Raw genomic sequence first — 23,371 nt, 5'->3', positions numbered from 1 at the left:
GAACCAGAAAACACTTAGAGCAAGCTAATTCTGTACTGGGACTTTTAAAGAAGGTACAGCAGGGAAATAGCTTGGAGTCACCAAAGAACCTAATCCGTTTGGAGGCAGTGATTAGGTATGTGTGGCTGGAGAGTGTTTGTCGGGGAGCCGGAATTGGGGAGGTAGGGTTTGGGAAGTTTCAGAAAATGAAGCTTCTAATTGATGAAGAAGTTTGCCAAACTTAATGAGTTTGAGTTTTATTCAATATGCAGTAAAGAACCAACAGATCTATGTAAGCAGGAGAATGACATAAATATGTTGATTTTAAGAAGATAATCCTGATAGTAGCGTAGAGGCTGGCTCTTGATAGAGTTACCCTAGCAGGAGATCTTTGCAGTAGTCAAGCCAAAAGGTATGATCTGTGACAGTGGGGATGGAGAGGAGGGCTCTAATTGAATTGGCACTTCTGAAATGACTGAACAGTTTCAGAAATAGATTAGATGTATGGGTTAAGGAAAGGAGATTTTTTTGTTGTATTCTCTGCATTCATTCTTTTTAAGTTAGTTGTACATTAATTTCTATTGATGGTAGAATAGGGCAATTGAAGGCCAGTGCTCTGAACTTTGTGCAGAAATACTGTGTACTTGTTGACATTTCAGAGATATGTGCATCTTATAAAATGTGAGATATGTGCGTCTCATGATGTCATATAAGGGTTAATGTGCTTTGATATTTTCTGTTCTATTCTCTTTTATTTAAAAAGGTTGGTCTCAATCTACTGAATGGGTGATAACCTTCACTTTGAAAAAAACACTGCAATTTGTATCTATGATTTGTAATATGTATTCAGCTTTTTATGGAAAAGTGTAAATCTGCTTTGTCAGTGGTCTTTTTTAAATTTTCTTTTGGCTCAGAGTTGTCATTAAAAAATAAGATTAGTTGTTTTTCTAAATGTAGTTACAGGCATATTAACATATTGTAGAAGACTTGGTATTGTATGCATTTTTGCTTCCAATTAAATAAAATCTTCAGAAACAAAATATAATAGGTTACTTTTTTAAAATGTAATCTTCCTATATTTTCAGTGTGAATTTTATTACTACTGGGGCAGTCAATTGTCTGTGTAAAAGGTTTCAAATTTATTTTAAAAAATGTAACATATTGCCTTCCAAAGAGAAGTTCAAATGTATGCTGTCTTGGGATCTTTGCTATTCTTACAGAAATGCTCTTTGTTCTAGAGAGAACTGATTTTACACAATTATTCAGTTACTTTAATATGAAAGGACCTAGGTAAGACTTGATTGTCACAGTTCACTGAACCTTAAGTTTTTGTTAAGTGCTTAGCACATATCTAGAAATTAAGTAGTTCCTCTTTCAGTAGCATAGTCATAACTATTATGTGAGAAAATTATCCTAATGTATCACCTGGTGAGTATATTTCACAGCTAGTTCTTACTGCTTTGTGATTCTGGATTGACTTGAATAGAGACAAGACATATTATTCTTTGATGCAGTCAATCTAAAATAAAGATTAGAATGTTATTCATGATATTTGTTAATTATAATCAATATTCTAGTTACATAAAATACATTGAATCTTTTTTAAAAAGAAGCATATTTAAGTGTTAAGACAAATCTGAGTTCAGGCTGGAGGAGATCAACATATAGATAATTCTATCATTTTATTATGTTATTGTCATTTTGGGAAACCTGAATGATTGCTTGGCTTTCGTTAAAGGAAAAGTTTGACAAAAATAAGATCATTGTGCCGAAACCGGTTTGGCTCAGTGGATAGAGCGTCGGCCTGCGGACTGAAGGGTCCCGGGTTCGATTCCGGTCAAGGGCATGTACCTCGGTTGCGGGCACATCCCCAGTGGGAGGTGTGCTGGAGGCAGCTGATCGATGTTTCTCTCTCATTGATGTTTCTAGCTCTCTATCCCTCTCCCTTCCTCTCTGTAAAAAATTAATAAAATATATTTTAAAAAAAAAATTAAAAAAAAAAAGATCATTGTGATACCCTCATAAACAAATTAACTCGAAAGGGAAATGTGGTGTTAAACATTTATCGAAAGATAACTGAAGAAATAAAATCAATTAAAATAATGCAAAATAATTTTAAATTTTAAGTGATTAGGACCGTGGTCGGCAAACTGCGGCTCGCGAGCCACATGCGGCTCTTTGGCCCCTTGAGTGTGGCTCTTCCACAAAATACCACGGCCTGGGCGAGTCTATTTTGAAGTGGCATTAGAAGAAGTTTAAGTTTAAAAAATTTGGCTCTCAAAAGAAATTTCAATCGTTGTACTGTTGATATTTGGCTCTGTTGACTAATGAGTTTGCTGACCACTGGATTAGGATATTGTAGAAAAAAATAGATTTTTTTTTTTTACCTTTCATGAGCATAATCTACTTATATTGCCATGCCATATGATTCAGTTAGACTTTATCTGAGCCCCAGTTCTCAGCTAATGCCTGTGTGTGGAATCACAGATGCCTACCTATCAAATATTCCAGAGCAGAGTATTTCCAGATACATGGATGATGTGTTTGACATTTTAAGTAAGAGAACAGTATGTGTTTGAAAGTTCAGATATCTATATGCAGATATCAGAGTCCTTCAGCCAGAGGAAGCTGCTAAATCAGCATTGAATTCAAGTTGAATCTTACCTACCGTTGACCTATTTTAACTGTTTTGGGCAGAATATAACCTGATGTGCATTTTTTTTTACAAGGTTGAAAAAGATATCTTCTTTCTACTCACAGAGATTATAAATGTATTAATTTTTGCACATTTTTCTTTGTAGGCCCAGATTATTCTTCATCAGCATGGTTACCTGGTAGTGAATCATTGTGGCAGGCCACAACTGTTCCATCCAACCATCGAAATAATCACATCAGGAGACATAGTATAGCTTCTGACAGTGGTGACACTGGCATCGGAACTTCCTGTTCTGACAGCGTGGAAGGTGAGTTAAAATTCTTAATGTTTTGATATAACTACTTGGAGAATGGTTGAGTTGAGAGCATTCAAGGGATATGTTTTATTGTTTTAGACCAAGAAATTTAAAAGTAGTGTTTGAATATTTAATGATGTTCAGTGTTGCTATTTTGAATAAATTATAGATTCACATGCAATTTTAAGAAATAATACAGAGTTTCTGTGCACCTCTCTCCCCCATGGTTATATCTTACAAAACTACAGTATAGCATCACAACCAGGAAATTGATTTGTTATAGTCAAAATACAAAACATTTCTGTCAGCAGAGAATACCTAATGTTGCTCACACCCACTTTCCCCTCCTCAACTCCTGGAGACCATGAATCTCCATTTCTATAATTTCGTCATTTCAAGAATGCTGGATAAACAATCATTCAATATGTAGCCCCTTGGAATTGTTTTTTTTTCCCACTGGAGATTCATCCAGGTAGTTGTGTATATCAATAATCTCTTCCTTTTATAGTTGAGTAGTATGTATATAGCAATGGTGGTACTGAATAGACCACATTTTTCTTAACCTTTCACCCGCTGAATGACATCTGGATTGTTTCTAGTTTTTTGCTAGTAGGGATAAAGCTGCTACCAGCATTCATGTATAGGTTTTCGTGTGAACTTACGTCTTTATTTCTCTGTGGTAAATGTCTATGCAATGGCTGGTCATATGGCAGTTGCATGTTTACTTTTGAAAGAAACTGTCACACTATTTTCCAGAGTGACTTTTCCATTTACATCAGTAATGGAAATGGTTTAGAATGTGTAACCCAATATTCTCTTTATCCTTGCTAGTATTTGGTAGTTTTCAAATTTTAGCCCATTTGATAGGAATTAAGTGATATCTTATCGGTTTTAATTTTCAGCTCTTTAAAGATTAACAGTGTTGAACATTTTTCACATGGTTATTTGCCCTCTGTGTATTTTCTTTAGTGAAATGTCTCTTCATGTCTTGCTCATGTACTAATTGGATTATTTCCTTTTTTTAGTGTTGAGTTTTGAGAGTTCCTTATATACAGGGTGTCCCCAAAATGTATACATACTTTTAACAGCTGATAGCTCAATTTTGAAAATGAAATGTATTTTAACAAATACTGCCTTTATAATTACTTATATACAGGGTGTCCCCAAAATGTATGTTTTCTTGGGACACCCTATATTTTAGATACTAATCCTTCGTTGGTTTGCAAATATTTTCTCCCACTCTGTAACTTGTCTTTCGTTCTGTAACAATGTCTTTTGCAGAGCGAAAGTTTTAAATTTGATGAAGTTAAGTGTGTGTGTTTAGGTGTTCCCAAGACCACGTTTAGTCTTAGTGATTTGCTAGAAGGAATCGCAGAACTCAGAAAAGCTGTTATACTAACGGTTATGGTTTGTTACAGCAAAAGGATTCAGAATTCGGTCAGCAATAAAAATAGAAGTAAAGGGCAGGGTCCAGGAGACAACAGGCCTACACATTCAGTTTGGTCTTTCCCAGTGAAGTTGATGGGCAGTGTTTTACTCTCCCAGCAGTGGTGAATGACGCCCATATGGAGTATTGCTACCTAGGCAAGGGCACCTCGTTATTGCTGGATGATGGTGAATATCCAGGTGATTAGGCCTCCCCTCACATAACCTGAGTGTGTGTGGGTGGTGAGGGTGGGGGCCTTTATACTCCCAGAGAGAGAGGAAAGTCTTGTTTCCCTCCTTGACCTTTGTTACAGATGGGTAAGGTTGGAAGTCCAGGCTCCCTCTTTGGCTTTTGTTGGCCTGGGTGGAGGAAGGGCTACAGTTTTTCCTTTGGCTGTTGTCTGGACAAGAGTAGCTACTGTCTGAAAACGTTCAGTCTTGTTAGGCTTCCTCTTTGGTCCATTGACTAGGGAGAGGAGGTTTTTGTTGGGACTTTTCGGGGCTGTGCCTTTTGGTTCTTTGTGTTGTTGATTTTTTCAGCTTCAGTTCTGGAAGATAGGAGGCAAAAAGAAAACCCAGGGAGTTTACCAATGTCTTGTTCCTTGGGTCCTGGGGTTCCTAGCCAATTTGCTGCCTTCTTTCCAACTTTTAAAGTCTATATTTGTTTTATATTATAATGTCCAGGGCTTTTAGTTGTTCTTAGTGGGAAATTTAGGGAAGGGTATCTTTTCCATCTTCTAACAATAATTTTTTATGACTATTAACAAAATCTTGTTTAACTACTACTGTCATAACTTTGCTAGCAACTACATAGAATATTAACTTTATTATGGTCTTGTATCTAATATCAGTTAACTAAAACAGGGCTGGGGAACCTTTTTTCTGCCAAGGGTCATTTGGATATTTATAACATCATTCGCTTAATGTAATTCACGTAATATAAATTTATGTTGCTATGAAAGAAGTTCCTGGATTTATTGAATTTCAAAGTTCTGCCTGTGGTTGCTTTGGCAGGGCCAGACCAAATGATTTCATGGGCCTTATACAATGGCCCGCAGGCCGGACGTTCCCCATGATCTAAAACATACAACTCAAGCCCAGCTGGCATGGCTCAGTGGTTGAGTATTGACCTATGAACCAGGAGGTCATGGTTTGATTTTCGGTCAGGGAACATGCCTGGGGTTATGGGTTCGATCTCTAGTGTGGGGCATGTAGGAGGCAGCCAGTCAATGAATCTCTCATCATTGATGTTTCTATCTCTCTCTCTCTCTCTCCCTTCCTCTCTGAAAAAATACATTAATAAAAATATATACTAAAAAATAAAAATGTAAATTTAATTTTGGGGGTATAGATCAAAGTATATGGAATAATTTTTATTTAAATTCTGTGGTATATTGCTTTAAGTAAAGAGTACATCTGTGAAGTAAGTCATCCTCAAACAAACAGAATGTTACTGTCTAGTTAGACCCCTCACTGCCCCCTCCCCCAAACCCTCTCTGCTCTTTAGTATTGTTGGCTGATTTTCCAAGTGATGCTCTCTGGACACTGCTAAATCATCTAAGCATCCTGTGAATCATCTGAAAAGTAACTTGCATTCTTCTTTATTTTAATGTTGTATTTTATTTTAATTCTTTAAAAACTTAAAATTCATACGTAAGTGTAAAATAACTCAACACAGAATATAAATGCACTATGAATTACAAATACACAGTTTTATAAGTGACCATTATATAAATAGAGATACCTTTCCTTTCCTTCTCTAACCTACAGCTTTTAGAGGGCCATTCATTTTTTCACTTAATAAGTACTTATTCAGTTATTGCTGTGTTTCAGGAACTGAAGAATTGGAAAGAGCAAAATGGAGGAGAGGATTACATCAGAGTCTCAGCAGGGATGGGACTTAGGACAGAACAGTATTCTGAATTGCCGTTGGGTGATTTGCTTTTAGCTGTGGTATTTGGAGATTTAAAATACTGCTAAATAAGGGTGTGAGATTTTTACATTTAACAAGAAGTTGAAACACTAATTTAACATTAGCAGCATCACTTTTTTAGCTGTGGTAATTTGTTCATGAGGTGTCGAGTTCCAGGTCGGTAGGAAATAGACCTGTGACATGAGGCTGGATGCATCTGCAAGCCTACCAAATTGTAACATAAGTCACACCAGCAGATCACCAGTTTCTTCTTAGGTTTTTCTTTGCCAAGACCTGAAGGCCATGTTAATAGCTGTTGCCACAGAAATGCGTTTGAGAGGGAGTTGTTTTTGAAGTATGCAGCATATGTTGTGTAGGGCATGACCTATAGATGTAGTGCCAGAGTTGAGTGATTAAGGGAGAAGCAGAGGAAACTAGGAGTGGAGTATAGGACCCTGAGACAAAAAAAAAACTACTTAATTTTGCCTCAGGGTTGGCTCTGAAGCCTTCTACCAGACAGTCTTTCTCTCCTGTGTCACTTGGCGCCAGAGAGGCAGGCTCTCAGGCAGTTCTTCTATCTCATAACATCTGAGTTCTTAAATGTAGCTCCTAACTGTCTGTTTGGGCTAATTTTCAAGCATATTTATATATGTTTCTTAAAAAAGGTACAGATAGAGTTAAATATTTTTTTGTTAATTTCCAGCTGCTAATTTGTATTGGAGATAATTTTCTTATCTAATTAACCTCATTTATTTCAAATAGGAGGGACTGATAAAAATGGACTTCAATTTAATCATATCTTCATTAGTTGCTTCTACTAAGAAATAATAGGGCCATTGAATAATATAAATTTTGAGGTCATCCTGTGAATATAGATCATAAAGGAAGAAAAGGCAGAAAAGTTACCATTTAGTGCATTGTTTTTATCTTATGGAGAAACTAAGGTCTTTTAAGATAAGGACTTGTTCAATCATTTATTTATTCACGTAGACAGTATTTATTGTGTGTTAGGTGTCAGATACTGTACTAAGGGTTAGAATTAAACAGACATTTTCCTTGTTCATTGGATATATAAAGTGGAGAAGACAGACAGGAAATCATCAAATATGATGAGCAGTATGACAGGCGAAGTGCCAGGGTAGGTGACATACCAAAACCCAGTAGATGAGGGGAACGACCCTTGGCAGAAGTGATATTTAAGCCGAGGCCCCAAAAAGTAAGTTAGGACTGGCACAGCAAAGCCGGGGGAGGGGGAGAGGAGAGTAGTCTAGGCTGAGAGAACAGCATGGCCAAAGGCTGGCAGGTGAAAGGACATTCTGAGCTTGGGTCAGGGGAGTAAAACTGGGTGATGCCGGGAGAGCACCTGTTGCAAGTAGGAGCCCATGGTGACTTGTTCAAAAACAAGAAGCAGTGGGAAAGGAGAAAATGAGATGATTCAGGAGACATTGAGACAAAACCATACATTCTTTTTTTTTTAAACTGCTTTATTCAGATGGAATTCGCATACCATAAAATTCACCCATTTAAAGTGTACAGTTCAATGGCTTTCAGTATATTGGCATAGTTGTCACTGGTGTGAGTTTTCAGACATTTTCATGACCCCAAAATGGAAACCCTACTTCTCTTAGCCATCATCCACCCACACCACCTTTCCCTAAGTTCCAGGCAACCACTAATTCTGGGAGACTTCATAAAAGTTCCCCAGGGCTCGCTCTCTCCTTTGCTTGTATATTACAGTGATTAGGTTTTATTAGTTTATTTTGCCAAATAGATTCTTTAAAACACCTCATCTTAATGTAAAACATCTTTTTGTTCTTATTCTTTCTTTCCCCCCTTTTTTTTAACAGAAAATTTCTAACATAAAATAGAAATAAGAGAAAATGGTGAACCCAAATGTACACAACATCAAATTTATACAATTACAAATTATATCATAAATCTTATTTCAGTTATTCTCTGCTTACCCTCAGGTCCTTTTAACCTTTTAATTATAATAATAGTAACATTTATTGAGCACTTACCAGGTAAAAGGCATTATGATAGAAGTTTACATGATTGTTACAGGTAGGTGTTATGTACAATTATATACCGTATTATAGGTAAAGTAAATGGTACTTAGACCATTCTCTAACCTGTTATCCTTGTTTTATTTTATTAGTGGTCAGTTCATTGGTGAGTAAAATTATGTTTTTGAAAGTTTATAGTTTTGAAACTTCTAGGACTCTGATAATGGATACTTCAATAACATGACTTTCAGATATTACAGTGGATTAGTTGGTTATTTGGCTTTCACTTAACAAAAAACCATAAATTTTTACAATATTACGTTTTTTATTTTATACATGATTTAAACTATTTTTCTTTACAGAAATTCTTCTGAGGTAAAATGTAATTATTTTCATTTTACTTACTGATGAAAAATTAAGGTTCAGCATGACGATAAACTGTCTGGGAATACACTGCTGTTCAAGTAGTAGAGCTAAGATTCTTCAAGTCAATCCAAAGCTCTGCCCTTATCCCTGCTCTGTTAGATAGCTGTACTCAGGAGGGAGATGCAGGAGGGCAGAAGCTCCTAGGGGGGTAGTGTAGGAGCATTTGGGTAATATTAGATTGAGAAACAGGAGACCAGGATTCTATTTTGAGATTTGTACTTTGTCAAGTAATTTAACCTTTATGGACTTTAGTTCTGCATTTGCATATGAAATAGGTCAAAGGTTATGCACATAATACTTTTTTGCTTGTGAAATCAAATAATTTCAAGGCAGTATTCAAAATAATTATGATTTACATTTTATTTCAAAGCAAATAACCCTTTTCACTTGCCCTCTATTTCTACTTAATTTTTTGTAGTCTACATTATTGCTTAAAATGAAATGAGCATTACAGCTCTCTTAAGTTTGCAGAAATTAAAATGGTTTGTTGGAGGTATATTTTGTCTGTTTATGGACTTCATTTTTACCTACAGTGTTATACATATATCCATTTATTTATTCACTCATTTTTTTTTTTTATCGTTTTGCTTCTTGGCTGATAGAATATGAATGCCTGTACTTGACCAGCTGAGCTGAATTTAGTCCGTTTTAGAGACCTGTGATGAGCCATGCGTTTAGGGAAGAGATAGTGACTCTACTTCCCTTCAGACTTGCAAATAGAGGAACAAATAATTTCTTGTTTGTTCAGTCATTAAGTAATAATTTTGTTCCTGAGAAAATTTGCATTTTCAAAAATCATATCTCATAATTTAAGAGATAAGAGTTATATTTGATTTGTAAAAATTGTTATAGAAGAGAGAGAATACTTATGGCTCTCTGCAAGTAAAATGCTTGATGATACTTAATCTTAATTGAAATTAGTAGGAGATATCTAGAAAATGCATACAACTTCATGAAATTTTAAGTTATTGAAGAAAAAAAATTAAGTTTTTGTGTAAATAAAAAGTGATCTGTTTTTCCTGACCAGCTTTTCAAATGAGTTTAGCTTTGAATTGTTGACCTCTTTAAGCTATATCTCTCAGATTTTCCTTTAAATAAATTGCCAATAATCTAGGTGCAGATTAGAAATACCGCATCTAATTTGTGAATGGTAGACTTCTGTAATTTCTTTTAAATATATATTTTATTGATTTTTTACAGAGACGAAGGGAGAGGAAAAGGGATAGAGAGTTAGAAACATCAATGAGAGAGAAACATCAATCAGCTGCCTCCTGCACACCTCCTACTGGGGATGTGCTCGTAACCAAGGTACATGCCCTTGACCGGAATCGAACCTGGGACCTTTCAGTCTGCAGGTCGACACTCTATCCACTGAGCCAAACCGGTTAGGGCTGTAATTATTTTTAACAAGTACTTTTTTTTTTTTTTAAATATATATTTTATTGATTTTTTACAGAGAGGAAGGAAGAGGAATAGATAGTCAGAAACATCGATGAGAGAGAAACATCGATCAGCTGCCTCTTGCACACCTCCTACTGGGGATGTGCCCGCAACCAAGTTACATGCCCTTGACCGGAATCGAACCTGGGACCTTTCAGTCCACAGGCTGACGCTCTGTCCACTGAGCCAAACCGGTTTTGGCAAACAAGTACTTTTAACTTTTCGCTCATTTTTTTGGTCTTAATAGAATTTGAAGTGGCTTAACAAAATGCAATTGAAAAAATATAAAATAGACAAGAAAACGTAATAATGATTAGGCAGTAACACAACGAGAACTAAGATTTGCACAAAATTGCATACTGTTACTAATCATGTACAGTGGCTAATAGGCCATACATTTGGCTGTTGGGAAACAGAAGTTTCTATCTTTAAATATAAAGAATAAAAGCAAGCAGTTCAAGAAAGCATGCTTTTTATAATATTGATACCTGGCATATAGTTTTCCTAATGTTCTTAACCATTATTATTGTATGATTTATTTTTTTCCAATCATTCTCAGACTCTGCAGATACAATAACGCCAAAATAGGACCTAATATTTTAGATGTATCTTTTATAAACATTTAGCTGGATTAAAAAAATTATTTGGACAATTTTGTTTTTTGAGTGAATTTTCACTTACTGTAATGATTATGTTTTTAAAAATCGTGTTGTATACTTTTTCTGCTTTTCTCAATTTTTCATCTTTCTTGCCTTCTTTTGATTGATTCTTTTTTTCTTCATGTCATTTTTTCTAGTCTATTAGAAATTGTAAACTCTACCTATCTTTTAAAAATATAGCTTTATTGAGATATAATTCACATACCACACAGTTCACCCTTTAAAGTATACAATTTTTAATATGTTCTCAGAATTGTGAAACTATTACCACAATCCTGTTTTAGAACATTTTTAGCCTCCCTAAAAGAAATTCATTAGTTGTCACTCCCCATCTTTCCTTCTAGCCCTAAGTAACCAATACTTTTTCTGTCTCTGTATATTTCTTTGTTCTGGACATCCTATATAATAAAAGCCTAATATGCAAATCGACTGAACAGCAGAATGACTGGCGGAATGACCAGTCGCTATGACATGCACTGACCACGAGGGGGCAGACGCTCCCATTCAGGAGCTACCCCCAGTTGCAGGCCCCAGGCCAGCCAGGCGAGTGCCAGTGGGGGTCTCCCGACCGCCCACTGGTCGCCCCACAGATCGGCCCTGATTGCCGGCCAGGCCTAAGGAACCTTCCTAGCACAAATTTTGTGCACCAGGCCTCTAGTCTATAATAATCTATAATAATAAAAGCATAATATGCTAATTAGACCGGACGAAGCCAGGGTGCAAGGGAAGCCTGGGTCCTGGGTGCCTGCTGGCGGTTGGAGGGAAGCCCGGGTCCCGGGTGCCAGAGGGAAGCCTGAGTCCCAGGTGCCAGAGTGCAGCCAGTGCCGGCAGCCAGGGAAGGAAGGACTACTCTTGCACGAGTTTCATGCATCCGGCCTCTAGTTTCATATAAATGGGATTATCTAATTTCCTTAGTGAAGGACTGATTTTCACTTACCATGGTTTCAAGATTCATTAATATTGTCATATGTATTAGTGCTTCACATCTTTTTTTTTTTTTTTTTGCCATATACTATATTCTGTTGTTTATATGTTCATCAGTTGATGGACATTTGGCTATTAGGAATAAAGCCCCTCTGAATATGGTTTTATTTCTATTGGGTTTATACCCAGGAGTGGAATTGCTGGGTCATATGGTGATAACTCCATGTTTAACCTTTTTGAGGATCTGCCAACCTGTTTCCTAAGCAGGGACACCGTTTTACATTTCCTCCAGCATTGTATGAACAGTTCAGTTTCTCCATATCCTTACCAACACATTATCTTTCATTTTGATGATAGCCATCTTAGTGGGTGTGTTGTGGTGTCCCATTTTGGTTTTAATTTGCATTTCCCTGATGACCAAATGATACCGAGCATCTTTTCATATGCTTTAATAAGGCCATCTGTGTATCTTTGGAGAAATGCCTATTCAGATTCTGCACCTATTTTCACATTGGGTCATTTATATTTTTATTATTGAGTTGCAAAAGTTATTTATATAATTTAGATACAAGTCTCTATTAGATACATGATTTACAAACATTTTCTTCCATTCTATGAGTTGTCTTTTTACTTTCTTGCTGGTCTCATTTGCAGCAAAAATTTTTCAAATTTTGATGATGTCTAATTTTTTTCTTTTGTTGCTTGGGATTTTGGTGCTGTAGCAAAGAAACCACTGCCTGACATGAAGATTTGCACCTACGATTCCTTCTGAAAGGTTTATATTTAGGCCGTGATTCATTTTGAGTTAATACCTGTGGATGGTAAAAAGTAGGGGTCCAACTTTATTATTTTTTCTGGTGGTAGTACAGCTATACTAGCTCTACCTATTTTTTTAGTTGTTACTGTAGAAGTTATAATATGCATCCCTAATTTGGCTATCTATAATGGTGGTTAGAATCTCTTTCCTTCTCTCGCAAATACAGAGACTTTTAAACACTGGAATGCTGATCCACCCTTGTTTTGAGATACAAAGACTTTTAAACACTGGAATGCTGATCCACCCTTGTTTTGAGTTGTATATCGTAGTTGTCAAATATTTTGTTTTTATCTTGTTTTAAACCTACAAATTTGGTATTGTTTTTATTGACTTATGCAATCATTGTCCTTAGTTTTTAAAATTTAATTGTAATTTTACTTTAAAAAAATTCATTCCTTTTTACAATTCAGGGCTGCTTCTTCTTGAAAGAAACTAGGGAGATTTTAGTAGTTCTTTTAGTGAGTCTCCTGGTGATAAGCTCCATTTTTGCTTAGCTGAAAATATATTTTGCCCTCAATCTTGAAAGATAGCACACATTTCCAAACAATTCTTGGGTGCCAGTTATTCACTCTAACCCTTTGAAGGTATTATTTCACTGTGTTCTGGATTCCATTATTGCAGTTGAGCATTTGGCTGTCATTCTGAGAGTTCTTTTATGAATAGCCTGCCTTTTCTCTGGCTCACTTCTCCTTGTCTGGTGTTTTGTAGTTTCCTTATGATAAACTAGCCCTGCTCTGCAGCTGCGTGTGTAACAGTGAAATTGTAAACCCTTAGGGGTAAAACTGTACTCATATTGTTATTGTGAATATGTTTGCATCATCTTTTCTACCTAGCACAGTGCCTTGCACATAATACAGTCCTCAGAGAGTCTTTGGTTGATTATAGTTAAGATTCTGTAGGTAGCCCTTTTCCTACTAGAGTGTAGTTTAGAATATGTTAAAATATATACCTAAAAATATAGTGAATGCTTAGAAATGTTTGTTTGTTTGTTTTGTTTGTTTGTTTTTAAAGAAGAATGAGGTTACATGAAGCATTAAAAAATTGTTTTTCCCTCATATGATTGTGGCAGTAGTAGGGGAGGAAAAAAGTATGGTGTTGTATAAAATTGAATTACTGACTTTGGGTTAGAGTTAACATTTTTGTTTAAAAATATGAAATATAATATTTACTATTGACAGATAAATACATTAAGCTGTTACATTTAAAATCAGCATATTTTGGTACAGCGTTGTATTGTTTCCTGATTACTTTTTCTTTTAACTGTAAAGACTCATGATTTATTGTTATACTGTATGTCTGGAGGGTGTGGTCTTATTCCTTTTTACTTTAAGAAGGAGAGAGCAGAGAGAGAGCCTCTCCCTAAAAAGAGAGAAGACACAATCAATGTATTTATCCATTGCCAGGTATGACTAACATGCGAGTAAAACCGGAGGCTGGGATTTTCTTCAGAGTTCAGAATATGTTATCCTAGATAAAAAAAAGAGGTAATATGCAAATTGACCCTCACACTCTCCTACAAGATGTCCGCCCCCATGTGGTCAAAGATGGCTGCCACAAGATGGCCGGCAGGGGAGGGCAGTTGTGGGTGACCAGGCCAGCAGGGGAGTGCAGTTGAGGGCAATCGGGCCAGCAGTGGAGGGCAGTTAGGGGTGACCAGGTTGGCAGGGGAGGGCAGTTAGGGGTGACCGGCCCAGCAGGGGAGGGCAGTTGGGGGCAACCAGGCCTTCAGGGGAGGGCAGTTAGGGGGCAATCAGGCAGGCAGGCAGGCGAGCAGTTGGGAGCCAGCAGTCCTGGATTGTGAGAGGGATGTCCGATTGCCTGTTCCTAAACGGGCAGTTGGACATCCCTTGAGGGGTCCCAGATTGGAGAGGGTGCAGGCTGAGCTGAGGGACACACACCCCCGTGCACGAATTTTGTGCACCGGGCCTCTAGTCTTAAATATAATTCACTTGCATTATCAGAATGCATCAGTGTCCTCTTAGAGTTTCCCTCACAAACTGACATCTGTCTGAAACCATTAGCTCTTCTGTGCTCTCTGTGAATGTTATAAACCTTGCCTCTGGCTTTTAAAAGAACTGCCCTCTGCTGGTTTCAGATTTCATTGTTGTAACTTACATGTGGGCTAGATGCCATTGTAATAATTTGCATTTGGGATTTGTGGCTACAATTAGATTGTATAATAAAAGCACATTAGGAATTGCACTGCATCTACCTACCTCCAATTGACTGTGTTTTATTGGGCCAAGATAACATTTTTAAAGTGTTAAAATTAATGTTTTCTGGACTCATCTCTAAGATATTATGGTCCTTTTTCAGATACTCATCTTGTCAAATTTTTAATTACTTAATTCATGTTGTGTGTGTACATGTGTATTCATGTGCATATGTATGTGAATGGCCTAAGCTTTAATCCTTAGTTTTGACAGTAATGAATTCTGAATGTCACAGGAAATCAGATTTTACATTAGAACTTGGATGTTGGTGATGGTTGAACTTAGGATATTCCACTTGAAGGCTTTAGAACTGGAATTAGACCCAGGTGCAGTAATGTTGTAGTGAATAGAACAGCAGAGTCCCTTCTTAAAAAGTGTTATTTCCTGGACACCCTCTCTACTTTACCTGGATCACAATCTCTTGGAGTAGGCTCTCCATGCCAGGTACCTTGTTTTATATGCTCAAGTTTGAATTGTTAGGGGTGGGGGGAGAAGAGGGTCCTAATAAATGGTGACAGAAGACTTGACTCTGGATGGTGGGCACACACGGTGAAATATACAAATCTTGTAACATAGAAACCCAGACCTGAAACCTATATGTTCATGGTAACCAGTGTCATCACCCCAGTAAATTTAATTAATAAATAAAAATTTTTAAAAAGTTTGAATTGTTTTCAGATTTGTAGAAGTAAATATTAGCCTGATGTGGAATTGTTTTTTTTTTTCTTTTTATCACCAATTGTTGATTTTCTCTGCAGGTGGGAAATAATGAGCCACCAAAGAGAGACAAGAAAGTAGCACACTATCAGATATAAGTGGCTGCAAAGACTGGTGATCTCTGCTCTCAGAGGTTTCAGCTGTGACATGGAAAGTGAGCCAGTCAGTCACCTGATATATTATTCATACTTTAGAACAGTGTTCTTTGAGATATTTCACACTCTTTGAGGTCACAAAACAGGACATCGTTGCAGAAGTTTGACTAAATGGTAATGCTCTTGAAAAGAAATTATAACAAGACTTTGTATAAAGTGAAATTGGAAAGCATTGATCTATTACACTATGCAGGGGTTACCTTTGTTAAGTTTTGGGTATATTCTTTCAGACCATTTCTCATGAATAAATACAATTGTATTTATATATATTCACTTATATGTTTGCATGTTTTAAGTTATATATATATAGATTGCCCCTCTTCTTCCAAAAGCTGTAACAATTTATGTTCCCATCATCGAAGGAACATTTCTTGTTTCGTGATTTGCTTACTGATTTCCTTTGCCTATTTTAAAATTTGGTTGTTAGGTTGTTTTTGTTTGTTCGTTTAGTTCTTTGTGTAGTCTACACATTTAGCCTTTTGTCTGTTACATTGAAAATAACATTTACTTTTAGCTTTTCAAAGGTGTCATACATCTTGCCTTGTGCCAGTTCTTTTTCTGAGTCTTTCATGTGTACTGTTTTATTGAGTCCTCACTGATGAGGTGACTGTTATGCGTGGAGGTTAAATAACTGTTGGAGCACACATGGCTACTAAGTGGTAGAGCCAGGATTTCAATGTAAAAACACTTATTTCAAAACATTCCACTATTTCTTAAGAGGCTACAATGATTTTAATACAAATATTTAGGAATATAACACAAACATATAAATACTAGTAGCCCTGCGCATAAATCCATGCGCCAGTAGCTCGCTGCTGCCCTCCTGTAGCTCTCCGCCTGCTGCCCTGCCCTCCTGTAGCTCCCTTCTCCTCCCCACCCCCCTCATAGCTTGCTGCCCTGCCCCCTCCTGTAGCTCTCCACTGCCTGCTTGTAGCTCGCTGCCACACCCTCCTGCTGATCCATGATCCAGTCGTTACACCGTCGGTCATTATGCTTCACGGCGTAACGACCATTTTCATATTGCATCTTTATTATATAGGATGACAAATAGATAAAAGGCCAATATGCAAATTGTCCCCTCGACTAGGAGTTCGGCAGGCAGGGAGTTCGATCAGGGTGTGGGCTAGCCAGCCAACCCCCTGCAGCTCCTCCCCTGGCCGGCCCCACCCCTGATCTGCCCCCCCCACCCCGATCGGGGGCAGGGCCAGCTGGCCAACCTCCCGCATCCCCTCCCCCCTGGCTGGCCAGGCCTGGATTGGGGCAGGCCAGCCAGACCCCACCTGTGCACGAATTCATGCACCAGGCCTTTACTACTATAATATATTAATATTTTTGGGGATATTTTTGCCCTGTTTCTATTTAGAACTGACCTTCAGTAGCATATTCCCCTTCATTTTCTTCTTCTATTGATTTCATATAGCCTGTTAATCTCCCTCTTGCCAGTCATTTAGCTTTAGTACATCCTCAGCCCTGCTACCACTCATTCCTTTGTTTGGAAACTTGCAGTGCTATCACATTTCTTGCTGAGTGAAGGCCAGGCTCTTTCCTTTGAGAGCCTTTGAAGACCTGTACAACTCTGCTCCACCTTTACCTTTCAAGAATTGTCTAGAGCAACTTTTCTTGACACTCCATACTGCTGATAAATGGGATCATTTGTTTTCCTTCTTTTCGAACCACATTCTCTGGCTTCCTACTTGGATCAATTAGTATTCTAATCAGCAGAAGAAGCTGAATGTCTGATTGAACAGCAGATGAGGAGTTTATGTAATGGTATCTGTTACCTCACAGAATTTTGGGGAGAGCTGGAGAACCAGAGTTAAGGTTAAGCTTGCAGGTAATATGCCCCAAATCACCTCTGAGAACTGTTCCTCTCCTGTGCCACCAAGTGCTGGAGGAAACCGCCACTGCTGCCCACCTGCTGCCACCTCTGGGCTGGAACTTGGCTTGCCACCTCTGCTGCCACCTCTGTGGAAGGCTGTGCCTCTGCCCTTGCCTGTGCCAGCCCAAAACGGTAGCTCCACAGAGTCAGCCCTTTTTCTCATGTGACTCCCTTCCAAACTGAAATCTTGTGCGCATGCTTCTGAAGATATGCATCATAGTTGCAGGGTATATGTTGGTAATTTGAGGTCTAAAATTTATTTTGGGAGGTTAGGCTTACAAGGAATGAATTTTCCTGAGTGTAAAAGATTCTGCAGAAGCTGATGAGAGAAGCTTGAATATGATAAATGTCCACTATAATATTTCTGCTTATATTCTTCCATCATAATATTTTCCCTCTTCATCTCCAGATTAATAAATTCCATGCAAAGACCTACTGGAATTCCATTTTTGAATTAGTCTGCTTGGTTCTTTTATCTGAATTTTCTTACGAAATTTTCAACATTTCTTTCCCCATTACTTTATTTCTTTAAAACAATGTAAGAGCTCAGAAGTAATATTTAAATATATTCTAGTATGAGTTAAACAGTTATGGAAAAATATAGACTAAATTGTGAAAGTTGCTTTTTACCAATCACCTCCTCTACCCCCACACTTCAGATTGCTATCCCCTTTATAGATATCCTCTGGTAAAAGTTATAATCTTTGCTTTTAATTTGGCAAGTATGATGATTATTTGGTACTTGATGGTAAGTTCATTGAGTATAGAGGCACTTATTCATTCTTTGGGCTTACATAGAGTCTACTAAAACTGTTCCTGTGTATAGGATAATACTATGTGAAGGCCCATCTAAGGCAGTAGCTGTGTAATCATTTTGGAAGTGAATGTGCAGAGAAAGATAGGAACCAAAGTATGCTCCAAACAAGAGTTCTAGTTTGGGAAATAAATCATTGATGATGCCATTAGGGAAGACTGGGACCGTAAGAACTCTGCAGATACGTTGCTGGAACACTTTCTGATTATTTTCTAACTAGAGGCCTGGTCCACGGATTTGTGCACCCGTGGATCCCTTGGCCTGGCCTGCAGGGATCAGGCTGAAACTGGCTCTCTGACATCCCTCGAGGGGTCCCAAATTGCAAGAGGGCAGTTCTTGGGTGATGCACCCTGGAATCAAGTTCCCTCCTTTCTGGTTCTGGGTGCATCACCCAAGAATCACAGCTGCCAAGTCACTGCAGCTCAGCAGCTCCTGTGTTGAGCTTCTGCCCCCTGGTGGTCAGTATGCATCATAGCTATTGGTCAGACTGTCAGACGGTCACTTAGGCTTTTATATATATAGATATTGCAGGAATTCCTTTACCCATATTTCTGATTTGAATTAGAGTTTGGGGAAAGCACTAAAATGCTCAGATTTGGCACAGATTTCCACAGTTTAGGAAAAATAATGAAAAATACAATTTTCTGATAGAGTTGTGTCTGAGTTGTCAGTGCTGGATTATTAGTAAGAACTGTCAGTGGGGAGCTGCATTTTTCTTTTAAAGGCACAACACTTAAATGGGATGAATATAACATATCTCAGCAGATGGTAAATGGGCATACATTTTGTTATGAATTCATTTTTAGAAAATAAGGTTTGAAAGCTTGGTCTGTTTCAGATAACCTAAAGGAATAATAATAGTAATACTAATTACTCCCTTGTTTTGATAAAGTGCATCTCAAAAAGTGCTGGGAAACTTGTGCAGAGTTTTGTTTTGGCCTTTAGCATTTTGCCTCTTTTCCTGTTAATTACACTCATTTGAAATTCTTTCCTCTTTCCAGATCACTCAACTTCAAGCGGCACATTAACTTTTAAGTCTAGTCGATCATTGGTTACTCTTCCTACTGCCCATGTCATGCCGTCTCACTCCAGCGCTTCCGCTTCCAAACACAGGGAGTCATTGACATCAGATGGCTCAAAATGGACTACAAGCCTCCTGCAGACATTGGGAAGCCACAGTAAGGGGGAGCAGGACTCTTCACTAGACATGAAGGACTTCCGGCCCCTCCGGAAATGGTCATCTTTATCCAAACTCACTGCCCCGGATAACTGCAGTCAGGGTGCTGCTGCACACACTGAAGAGTCAAGGAGTGGTCTGGAAAAGACAGGGAGGGGCAAGGCGTTAACATCACAACTAAGGACGATTGGGCCCAGCTGCTTACATGACAGCATGGAGATGCTTAAGCTAGAGGACAAGGAAATCAATAAAAAACGGTCATCAACTCTGGACTGTAAATATAAATTTGAGAGCTGTAGCAAAGAGGATTTTAGAGCTGCTTCTTCCACTCTTAGGAGACAGGCCTTGGACATGACATATAGTGCCTTACCTGAAAGCAAGCCCACTATGACAAGTTCAGAGGCTTTTGAACCTCCGAAATATTTAATGCTTGGTCAACAGGCAGTAGGTGGAGTTCCCATTCAGCCTTCTGTGAGGACACAGATGTGGCTGACAGAGCAGTTGCGCACAAACCCTTTGGAAGGCAGAAGTACGGAAGACTCTTACAGTCTAGCTCCGTGGCAACAGCAGCAGCTTGAAGAGTTTCCACAAGAAAGTGAAACACCAATGCAGGTAAGGCGCAAAGTCTAGCGTTTGCTTCCCTCCAGAGGAGGCTGTGCGTACAGTAATAGCACACGAGCCGTAACAGATGGCAGTGTGTCCATAGGCTCAGACTGTTCTGCTTTTCTTTTGCCTGAAAGCAAAGTAAGCCTAGATGCTGTAAATGCCCAAACTATTGCATTGATAGACTAAACTTCAAAAACATCTGAGGCTGACTAATATGAAAACCTTGGTCGTTACTTCTCGTTTATGCAATGGACATAAAAATAAAATATCAATTCTAGAAAAACTTGAAACAGAAACATAGGATCTAGCTTGTTATCATAGAACATTAATTTTGGGAATATGAGGTCTTGGATTTGTTTCTGTTCTGTCCACTTCAGAACCTAGATGATTCAATATCCCTGGGCCTCAGTTTTTTTGTTTTTTCGTTCTTTTAATTGAGATATAATTGACATATCAGTTTCAGGTGTATAACATAAGGATTTTATATATTTATATATTGCAAAATGATCACCACAGTAAGTGTAGTTTAGTTTACATCTGATGTTTTTCTGTGATGAGAACTTTTGAGATTTACACTCTTAGCAGCTTTCAAACTTATAATACGGGCCTCTACCCCCTCGCCTCTGGGAACCACCTCCAATCTATTCTCTGTATCCATGAGTTTTTTGTTTTTTAAGATTTTACGTATAAGTGAGATCATATGGTATTTGTCTTTATCTGACTTATTTCCTTGAGCATAATGCCCTCTAAGATTCAACCATGCTGTCACAAATGGCAAGGTTTTATTCTTTGTTATGCCTGGAAAATATTATATTGTGTATAGGGTGGGGCAAAAGTAGGTTTATAGTTGTTTGTATGAAAAATAATATAAAAATTAATAAATAATAATACAAGAATAAACTATGTTTCTCATACTCACAGCTGTAACATACTTTTGTCCCACCCTGTATGTACCCCATTTTCTTTAGCTATTCATCCATTGATGGACATTTAGGTTGCTTCCATCTATTAGCTATTGTAAATAACGCTTCATTAAAAAGGGGCATGTACATATCTTTTCAGATTAGTGCCCGCCCCCTTTGGATAAGTCCCCACAAGGGAAATTGCTGGATCATATGGTAGTTCTATTTTTAATTTTTTGAGGAACCTCCATACTGTTTTCCATTGTGAGTGCACCAGTTTACATTCTCACCAGCAGTGCACAGGGTTTTCTGTCTCTACAGTCTTGTTAACACTTAGTCTCTTGTCTTCTTGATAATAGTCATCCTAAAGGCGTGAGGTGATACCTCATTGTGGTTTTGATTTGCATTTCCATGATGATTAGTGATATTGAGCACTTTTTCATATAAACAACTTAATTATAACAAAAACTGCAAAATTTCCCTAGAGCAAATTTTTTAAATTATTATTTATTCCTGGTACTAATAAAAGTATTAAAGATTAAAAGAATATATTCTATGAAAGAAAAAGGAGATCGCTTACCTAGGAACCTCACAAATCTGAATACAACCCCAAACATACATAACTTAACGTGAGAACCCTTAACACATCCCGCATGCCGCCTTTGCTCTTGTGTTGAACTCTAGTTCTTAAAATCTTGGTTATGTATATTTAAAGCACATAATTAGACAGAAGCATCATTATGATATCTGAATTACAAGTCAGAAAAGGGCAATTTAACCAGATTTATTTGTGATTTATCAATTCAAGTGACTGATAGAATCACCTAATTTTAAAAATACTGTATTTTAGCTCTCAAATGCTTGTTATAGGAGAAGTGGGATCAGGCAGTCATTTCTCCAGGTGGTCTTTGCACAGAATTGTAGTTGTCCAGAGAGGCTGAGTATTCCACTCCAACCTGAAGTGGGGGCTGTAGAAAGGTAACTGAGAAAATTGGTTGAATTTAAAGGTTAAGTGTTAATTCACTCCTTTCATTCTGCTTAGATGAATGAATCTCTGCCATAAACAAAGTTTTCCCCAATCTAACAGTGCAGCGAGGGTAGGCATCTTGAAGGTGTATTGTGGAGCAAAACTTACTTTTAAATCTTCCCAGCACATGGTAGAGGAAGAAAGCTACTGAGGGACAAAATTTGCACGCACCCTGGAAAGTTCTGCTTTTTTATTAACCCTGTTTGGGATGATCTCTATAGTGCTTTAAAGTTTTGGAGCAGAAAGATGAAACTAGGTTAAGAAAACTCAGACACTTAAATTGCAATGTTTAAATCATCACTTCTCATCTAATTCCCTTCTAGGACTATTACAGAAAAAAAATATTTTTTTAAAAAAATGTATTTTTATTGATTTCAGAGAGGAAGGGAGAGGGAGAGAGAGAGAGAAACATCAGTGATGAGTGAGAATCATTGATCAGCTGCCTTCTGCACGCCCCCTATTTCGGATCAAGTCCGCAATGCGGTCTTGAGCCCTTGACTGGAATTGAACCTGGGACCCTTCAGTCCGCAGGCTGATGCTCTATCCACTGAGCCACACTGGCTAGATTTAGAAAAAAAATCTTAAATAACTTCTCCTTGGAGTGTCCAATGCTATCTTTATTATTTTAAAAGCTCTTATCTTAGTTGTTTTAAAAAAGATTCTTTAAAACATTGACTTCTGTTGAGTCTAATTTTTACATGGAGGGGAGAGCTGCAATAGGATCAGCTTATTCTTTCATGTGAGCATGTGTATGATTTTTAAGCACAACTACAAAACTCTCGCAGTGAAAAAAAAATTTTTTTAAACCAAGAAAAGGAATCTGGCGAGTCGTGATCTAACACCATGATTGGTTTATATAGAACTTTGTAGCTCTTGGAGTGTTTTATCTCATTTGATCCTCACAGCCTCCGTCCCCTCTTATTTTCCTCAGATGATTAATATTGTAACATGGAAGTTTTGGTCTTCTGAGGACTCAGTCCAGGATAATTAGTGAGTCAGCTTCACAGTCTTCTGTGCATTAGTGTTCCTTGATTCCCACGTTTTCTACCAAATCCGCGACAGTGCAGGTAGCGTAGTGCTCTGAGGCATTTTCCTTTGTGAGTGAAGAGAAGCCATCTGTGCCCTCGGGTGGTTGGGGTATAGGCCTCCATGTGAAATGCCCACCAATGTCTTTGGTTCTTTCCTCTGTTGTGCATCACCCCTCTCCTCCCACCCTCCCCAGAAGCTGTCTGACCCACAAGAAGAGAAAACAAAGTCTTGTTTTTTCTTTGGAAAAATGTATGTCTTTCCATGTTCCTGTTGCATTTCTTCTCGGGGGAGGGACTGGGTATGGAGAGTGTGT

The 23,371-nt window shown here is 37.9% G+C and overlaps 1 protein-coding gene across 1 annotated transcript in view; it reads left to right on the top strand.

The window, feature by feature from the left end:
• The window catches only part of CEP85L (centrosomal protein 85L), an 82,006-nt gene that overhangs the window by 9,748 nt on the left and 48,887 nt on the right, over positions 1-23,371 (top strand). The window contains exons 2-3 of the mRNA XM_080664816.1: positions 2,781-2,942; positions 19,319-20,106. Of these exons, the coding sequence (XP_080520942.1) occupies positions 2,781-2,942; positions 19,319-20,106 (950 nt within the window). The remainder of the gene's footprint in view (positions 1-2,780; positions 2,943-19,318; positions 20,107-23,371) is intronic.

The sequence above is a fragment of the Plecotus auritus genome, assembly GCF_963455305.1.
Source record: "Plecotus auritus genome assembly, chromosome: 4".
In the NCBI taxonomy this organism is placed as follows: Eukaryota; Metazoa; Chordata; class Mammalia; order Chiroptera; family Vespertilionidae; genus Plecotus; species Plecotus auritus.
The sequence above is the reverse complement of the archived record's forward strand: the minus strand, read 5'-3'. Positions and strand labels throughout refer to the sequence as shown.